This window comes from Lupinus angustifolius, unplaced genomic scaffold (genome assembly GCF_001865875.1).
Source record: "Lupinus angustifolius cultivar Tanjil unplaced genomic scaffold, LupAngTanjil_v1.0 Scaffold_131_20, whole genome shotgun sequence".
NCBI lineage: Eukaryota > Viridiplantae > Streptophyta > Magnoliopsida > Fabales > Fabaceae > Lupinus > Lupinus angustifolius.
The window spans coordinates 8,164-17,030 of NW_017725238.1; the positions used below are offsets into that span (position 1 = coordinate 8,164).

The following is an 8,867-nucleotide window of genomic DNA, read 5'->3' on the forward strand; positions in this document are numbered from 1 at the left end:
GACCTTTTCCCATATGCACATGCCACACAAATGTAGTTGTGAGTTTCTGAAAACATTCAAGGGATATAGGGAAACATAATATGTAATTTGTTTTCTCAAGGGATTATCAGATCAATACGACACTATTAAGTCTGAGATTCTACTTATGGAACCCCTACCTACCATAAACAAGTTCCTCTCGTTAGTTCTCCAACAAGAAAGTCAGCTGGAATGAGCAACTTATGATGGGAGCAAGTCTGCTATAACCGACATTAATTCAAGGCAAAATTGGAGAACACATCCCAATAATAAATAAAATAGGACCAACTTTGAAAACAAAGGCATAAATGTGAGAGGATCATTAAATAACACATCAACACGCATTCATGGCAACATATATAGTGGGTAGAACAACAATAAGGTGTGCATTTTATGGGGAAGAGAAAGGGACACATTAGATACATGCTATTTTAAGCATGAATTTCCCCCAAAATCTAAGTTCAAAACAAGAACCACCACTGGCTTTATTAACAATGTGACAGCACAAGGATCACAAGTGCACAATCAAGAGTTAGAAGGAATAACACTACCAAATCCCAAACAAGAAGAACATCACATTTTGAGTTTTTGACCCTTAGCATAGCATAAACCATGTTGGAATGGACTACTTAGACAAAGACACCCATCACATATCAGCTACATCCCATAGTAGTGACCCTTGGTTACTTAACACATGGGCAACTAAACGTGGCACAAATCTTATGTCGAATTTCACATATTATCATCACATCAAACCTATATCTGTTAAATTACCGAATAATTGCACACTTACTACAAATCTCACAGGAACAGTTACACTATCCAATACATTTATCTAGCATAATGTTATCTACATTCTTATTTTCAAGTATAATATAATCTCTGTTTATAAAATTGCTTGGTCTCTTCAGTGCAAGGTTGTTTTTTGTAACGCCCTGAAAATCATTTGATAATTACCATAATGTAATCTCTTGGAAAAATGGGTAATTTTTTTTTCTTTTTTCTTTTATGTAACATATAACTTACAAATCATTTTCTCTCTCCATTTTATCTATTCTTTTTCAAGACGTCACATTTTCAAATCTTTGCGAAAATAATTTCTTAATACTTAAAATGTAATTGAACGAAACATAATTCTTTTTTCAATACTTCTCATTAACCAATTCTTGAATTTGTAATACGTACATCATGGTTTACAAAATACAAGGCAGTGTCTATTCTTTGCCCCTAACAAAGACTAAAAATACAAATAAAAATATAATAATGTCGGGGGCGTTGACATTACAATAATACCCTATACAGGTTCCCTATCAAAAGAAAGAAAGGAGCTCCTAGACCGGTGGTTCATTGGAAACCTCACTCGGGTCTTCCTCGATCTCCGAGTCTGAAGAGATCTCTATAACCTCCACCGAATCCTCTATGCAAATTAACTCTACGTAGTCATTGTCCTCGTCCTCCACCACCTCATCTGCTCCCCAATCCATCGAAGGGTCTAGGGTGTATACCCTAGGCCCCGATGAAGTAGCCATGCCTGCTCCTTCCTCCCTCTTGGCGTTGAGTCAGTAGATGAGAATCTCGGTTGGGGCCAGATCCTGACAGCCTCCGATCTGCCTCGTGCCTCAGCTAGTGGGGATGGACCGACAGGTACGGACCTTCGCTCTGGTAGGGTGAACGATGCTTCCCAAATTGTGTAATGTGTCGAGAGATGCAAAACAGAGCCATCACATACGAGATCCAATTCCAGGTCGCAGGGACTAATGTAGGTGTATCTGTTTCCTTCAATGCTTTATGCCCCCTCCTGGGACATGGTAAAGCGATAACCCCTGATCATCACCGATCTGTCCTTCTAAACATGGATGTATACGAGTACACCAGAAAGAAAGAGAGGGAGTAAAACATCTAATGAAAAACTTATCATTAAAGTTGTGGAATTACACAGAATATCACACCAAGACAAAGAACAAGTACATGCATATATTTATGATGAATGAAGTATAAAACTTATGATTTTAGAATCAATATTGGTAAATACCATGTATGCATGCTATGCATATGTCCACCAGACTAAAACTCAACTGAGGTTTAACTTAAAACATTACTGATTAATTTTTATAATTAATTCATTAACAACTAATTATTTAATTAAACGTGCTCGGAAAAACACGGTGTTATATTTTTAATAAGTCATCTTGAGTTATCCAGGATATGACTACTTGGAAGATGATTGGTCATGCTAAAGCCTATAATCATCTCTACATCCTCAAAGGAAATATACATGCTGAAAATAGTAGTTTACATGCTATTAGCACATGACATGATCACATTGTTCCATCCTTTGACCTTTGGCATTTCAGATTAGGCCATCCATCTCATTTTGTTCTAGATCATATACATGCATCATCATCTTATGTGAAACATGACTCCAAGAAAGTGTGAGATTTTTCTCACTATGCTAAACAAGCCAAGTTGTCTTTCCCTATTAGTAACACTAGGACAAAACATGCATTCGAACTAGTCCATATAGACATGTGGGGACCACTTGGTATTCCCTCAATCCATGGACACAAATATTTCATAACTATGATGGATGATCATACAAGGTAAACTTGGATATATATGATGAATTCTAAATCTAAAGCCAGAAAGCTTGTTCAAATTTTCATTAAATTTGCCTGTACAATTCAACTAAAGAATTAAAATGGTATTGTAATAGTGCGTGTCTGTCTCCAATTATTTGCGCGTTTTGTATTCATACTTTACATGACAACTAAAGGTGACTAAGTTCATGTCTCTTCTTAACATTTTTAATTATTTGTTGGAAAAATAAATGTATGCACCTATCATTATCATTCATGTTTAATATCATTTATTTTTATATAAATAATACAATAAATATTTACATCTAATATAGATATAATATTCTTATTCATTTATAGGAAAATGATAAATCCTTCTACCCACAATAAAGTGATATATATTAAAAGATGATACATTATTTGTTGATAATTGGTTTTCAAGTGATATGTGTTACATTTTGGTGGGTAGGAGGATTTAACAGGAGAATATAACGTTGAGAAAAACTTGCATGGAGACACATACACCACGTCATATTTAGATACAAGTGTAATTATGCTTTATCATTTATGATTAAATTTTAATTAGAATTAAATTTTAATATGTTGACAATGTTTTATTAATTGTCTTCACATATACATATGTCTAGACACAAATATTTCTCCGTAACATTACTTTTGTTTATATGGGTCTTAGTTGTTTATATGGTTTCTATGAACATAAAGTGAGAAATTGTAATGAGTGAAAAAAGAAAAAAAGTTAATGGTCTCCCTAATTTGTTTAGTACATTGGAAAAAAAAGAAAGCACTATAAACGTAGGAGCAATGCCCATTTGCAGAATGGGCAGAGAGCTCTTGACTCTAGAGAGTCCTGTATTTGATTTTCAAATCCATATGGACCCCATATTGAGTTTAGACATGTAATGTGTCTAACATATTTTCTTTTCTATGTATGTGTTGAAGTCCAATGTCTAAAAGTCTCCTGATCAAACCTTAAATGTTATGCAACACAGTAGGAATAGTGTCTAAGCAAATTTGAACCTTTTTAGTATTAAAAATGAATAGCTTTAACGCAGAAACTTTCGACTGTAACCAGACGATGACTCAACTTCCAAGTCAACTCGAGACCATGTTCAATGGCCCATAGCTCAGCTTGTATAGGAGTACCACCTCCAAAATTACCACTAAATCAAGATAACCAAAGCTCGTCATGATTATGAATAATATTACCTCCTTTAATGGTATGATCATACAGATTAGAACTGCGTAATCTTAACCTTTCCACACCAATGAACACGAGGCCTTAAATCCGAATGGGTATCATGCCATTAAATCCCAGAATTTTGCAACTTCCAATATTGGGAGGAATGAATCCCCATGTGATGGTGCAAGAATCAATTCCAAATGGGGAATTTAATACAAAACCAGGTCCAAGCATTGATAGCTTCACTAATACCCTAGTGAATATTCTTCCATCATTTATCGCCCCCCTCTTCTAAAAAATTGGCCTTAAATGAGGATATCGCAGATTATAGTCATCCACGTTAAGCTTAACCCTTCCAGTTTCAAGTAATCTTTTGCAAAATGATTTTGACTACACCGATGGACACAAAATGATTCCATTGACTGTTGAATTTTTATTCATGGTCATTCTCTAGTTTCAAGAACTCAAGCCCAGCCCAATTTTCATGATAAAAGAGATAAGTTAATTAATTAACTTCTATAGTTGATTGATCATTAACAAAATTTATTAATCATTAATAAAGTGATATAGTAGTGTTGACATCAATAACATTTGGTCTATTAGAACATATGAATAGATATTAGTGAATAGCACATATGAATATCATCTTGTAAGTATTCTGTTATCTATGTCCACTATTTGTATAACAAAAAGCTGTGTTCATTATGTTTATGCCTGTGTTTTTTCGTTACTATTGAATAGGCCTCTGGTGGAAGGAAGAAGATTGTGGGTGTTTTCTACAAAGGAAATGAGTATGCTTCCCAGAATCCCAACTTTGTAGGCTGTGTTGAAGGAGCCCTCGGCATTCGCGAGTGGCTCGAATCACAGGGTCATGAATACATTGTCACTGATGATAAAGAAGGACTTAATTCTGGTTAGTACATCATCAGTATATAACATTGAATGCAGTTAAACAACCTAACTTTAAACCATACGCTTGTTTTTTGGGTACTACCAAGTGTATCCCCTCAGCCGGTAAAGAACTAATCATTTTGGGGTGCGTGGTTGCCCCTCCTAACAAATGTTACTCTCAGGAATCGAACATTGACCTTTTGGTCATCTTGGGGATTTAGCAGGTCTTACACAGCTAGACCAACACCTTCCTGATCTCCATGTATTGAATTTTCTGCTTTAGATTTTATGATTACTTCAAATTATGACTATTTGTTGTCCTTTTGGCAGTACTTGAGAAACACCTTCCTGATCTGCATGTCCTCATCTCTACACCGTTCCATCCGGCCTATGTCACTGCAGAAAGAATCAAGAAAGCCAAGAATTTAGAGCTGCTTTTGACTGCTGGCATTGGATCTGATCACATTGATCTTAATGCGGCAGCTGCTGCTGGATTAACTGTTGCAGAGGTCACAGGAAGCAACGTGGTGTCGGTTGCAGAGGACGAACTCATGAGAATCCTCATTTTAGTGAGAAATTTCTTGCCCGGGTACCATCAGGCTGTTAGTGGAGAATGGAATGTGGCTGGAATTGCACATAGAGCCTATGATCTTGAAGGAAAGACTATAGGCACTGTTGGCGCTGGACGAATTGGCAGGCTCTTGCTCCAAAGGTTGAAGCCTTTTAACTGTAATCTTCTGTACCATGATCGTCTTCAGTTGGACCCTGAATTGGAGAATCAACTCGGAGCTAAGTATGAGGAGGATCTGGATGCAATGCTTCCAAAATGTGATGTACTTGTCATCAACACCCCTCTCACCGATAAGACAAGGTATAATTCCTTGCTTTAATATCTAATGCCAATCTGATCAACTACTCATTTATAATCCAATATGTATGTGACCAATTATTTTGTTTGATGTCTGCATATTCAAACGATGAGTTATATATTAATGTACAAATTCTTTGACAGTATTGAGTAGTGACCAAAATTCTTTGTGATTCAGGGGATTGTTTGACAAAAATAGAATTTCAAAGTGCAAGAAGGGTGTCTTGATTGTTAACAATGCGCGAGGGGCGATCATGGATACCCAAGCAGTTGCCGATGCTAGCTGTTAAGGATAGAGCACAATGCGGAAGCACATGATTGAATCAATTGAGAACAAAAGAGAAGCAAGTAAAGGATAAAGAAAATAACACACAAGATTTAACGTGGAAAAACCCCTCAGTGTGAGAGGAAAAAAACCACGGGCGATCAAGAGCAAAATTCCACTATGTAAAAAAGAAGAGTACAAGAAATCCTCTTATAATGATGAGGACAAATGACAATATTTTTTCTCACAAATACTCTCTCAAATGGAACAAGAATTCTCACCAAGAATGCACTCACAATATATGTGTAAATGAAAGAGATGTTGTGTGTTGTGAAGATGATTTTGAAGCTCTCTATATGTGTCCTTTTATAGGCAAGCAAAGTCTTGGTATCTTGGATATGAAGCATTGGATGCTTGGAAACAAAGCCATAAAAGTGACATAAAATGCCCTTAAAGAGAGCCAAAAATAGTCATAAAATTCTTTTAAGGCATAGTAATGAGAGCCATCTAATAATCTCCACCTTGGCTCGAATTTGATAAGTTGCTCATCGCCAAATAATGCCCCGAAGGGCACTCAAGTGCTGTAGAAACCAACCAAGTCCAAGCAAAGTTGGAACTTGGAATTCGGATGTGGCTTGGTAAGTATATCTGCTGGATTCTCTGATGTGTGAATCTTTTCCACCATAATTTCACCAATAGCAACAATATCTCGGATAAAGTGACGTTTTATATCAATGTGTTTGGTCTTGTCATGATAACGATTATTCCTGGTCAAATGAATAGCACTTTGACTATCACAAAACACTGTAAGAACACCCTGTATTAGACCAAGTTCATTTACCAAACCTCGGAGCCAAATAGCCTCCTTCACACCCTCCGTTGCTGAAATATATTCTGCTTCAGTCGTAGACAATGCAGCAATGGACTGAAGAGTAGCTTTCCAGCTAATAGCACTATTACAGAGAGTAAAGATGTAACCAGAAAGAGACCTCCTTCTGTCAATATCACCACCATAATCCGAATCAACATAACCTACAACGTCATCAGTTGTAGCCTTGTTTCTGTCAAATACCAAGCCAATACCAGAAGTACCTTTTAGATACCGAAAAATCCATTTTACAGCACTCCAATGATCCTTTCCAGGATTATGCATATATCGACTTACCATGCTAACAGCATATGCTAAATCAGGTCTAGTGCACACCATAGCATACATAAGACTACCAACTGCACTAGCATAAGGAATATGTGACATACGCTCCATCTCTTCCTCTGTATGTGGGCAAAGATCTAAAGATAACTTGAAATGTGCAGCAAGTGGAGTAGAAACAGGTTTACAATTATTCATATTAAACCTTTCAAGCACTCTTTCAATATATTTCTCTTGGGATAAAAACAATTTACCAGCTTGACGATCCCTGTGAATCTCCATACCAAGAATTTTCTTGGCTGCACCTAATTCTTTCATCTCAAACTCATTATTGAGTTGAATTTTCAATTTCCGGATCAAAGACTTGTCACGTGAAGCAATTAGCATATCATCAACATACAGTAACAAGTATATGAATGATTCATTTGGAAATTTCTGGAAATAAATACAGTCATCAAATTGACTCCTGCAATAACCTTGCCCAATCATAAAAGAATCAAACCTCATGTACCATTGTCTGGGAGCTTGCTTAAGGCCATATAATGATTTCTTCAATCGACAGACAAGATGCTCCTTATCAGGAACAATAAATCCTTCAGGTTGTTCCATGTAAATTTCTTCTTCCAGCTCTCCATGTAGAAAAGCTGTCTTTACATCAAGTTGCTCCAACTCCAAATCAAATAAAGCAACAAAAGCAAGCAAAACACGAATAGAAGTATGACGAACAACAGGTGAGAATATCTCATTAAAGTCAATACCTTCCTTTTGATTAAAACCTTTAACAACTAGTCGTGCTTTGCATCTTGGATCTTCAACCCCGGGAATACCGTCTTTCTTCTTATAGATCCATTTACATCGTAATGGTCGTTTGCCTTCGGGAAGCTCTGTCAAAGCCCAAGTACCATTCTTATGAAGACTTTCAATCTCTTCATTCATAGCCACTAGCCACTGTGACGAATCAACACAAGAAACAGCTTCTGTATAGCTGGCAGGTTCAACATCATCATTTACCTCTTGTGCAACTGACATTGCATAAGCAATTAAATTATCACCATCAGTGTATCTAGCTGGCCTTTTAATTAGTCTTCTGGTTCTGTCTCGAGCAATACAATAATCATCTTCTTGCTGATGAATAGGAGAAGTTGTACTGTCATCACAATCAACATAATGATCATCAATGCTAGATTGATTTGTAGAGGAAGATGGAACATCAACATTAGGAACTGTAGGTTTCACTATCAACTCCACCTTCTCGCTAGTACCCTGCAGATTACCTGTACTAGTAGAAGAAGACACAATAGATTGTTTTCCAGAAGATAAAAATGCATCCTCATTAAAAGTCACATCTCTGCTAAGAATTAATTTCCGTGACTTTGCATCAGAATACCATAAGCGATATCCTTTAGACTCAGATGCATAACCAAGAAATATGCACTCAACAGCTCTTGGAGCTAATTTACCATCATTAACATGTGCATAAGCAGGACATCCAAAGATTCTTAAGTTAGAATAATCAACAGGATTACCTGACCAAATTTCTTCTGGGATTTTGAAATCAAGTGCTGAATGTGGAGAACGATTAACCAGGTAACAAGCAGTAGATGCTGCTTCAGCCCAAAATTCACGCCGATGCCATAACCCAGCATTTGAGAGCATACAACGAACTCTCTCAAGTAGAGTCCTGTTCATCCGTTCTGCAACACCATTTTGTTGAGGATTTCTTGGAATAGTTTTGTGTCTAGCAATACCATTTTTTGTGCAGAACTCATTAAAATCACCATTGCAGAACTCTAATCCATTGTCTGTTCTAAGCTTCTTCACTTTCTTCCCTGTCTGGGTTTCAACAAGAGTTTTCCACTTCTTGAAAGTGGAGAAAGTCTCATTTTTATGCTGCAGAA

The 8,867-nt window shown here is 36.6% G+C and overlaps 1 protein-coding gene across 1 annotated transcript; it reads left to right on the forward strand.

The window, feature by feature from the left end:
• Positions 1-1,723: 1,723 nt before the first annotated feature.
• LOC109340035 (formate dehydrogenase 1, mitochondrial-like) lies at positions 1,724-5,847 on the forward strand. The gene is made up of 4 exons (XM_019577593.1): positions 1,724-1,876; positions 4,537-4,708; positions 5,017-5,557; positions 5,733-5,847. Exons 1-4 carry the CDS (start codon positions 1,724-1,726, stop codon positions 5,842-5,844), a joined length of 978 nt encoding a protein of 325 aa, XP_019433138.1. The 3' UTR covers positions 5,845-5,847.
• The last annotated feature ends 3,020 nt before the right edge of the window (positions 5,848-8,867 follow it).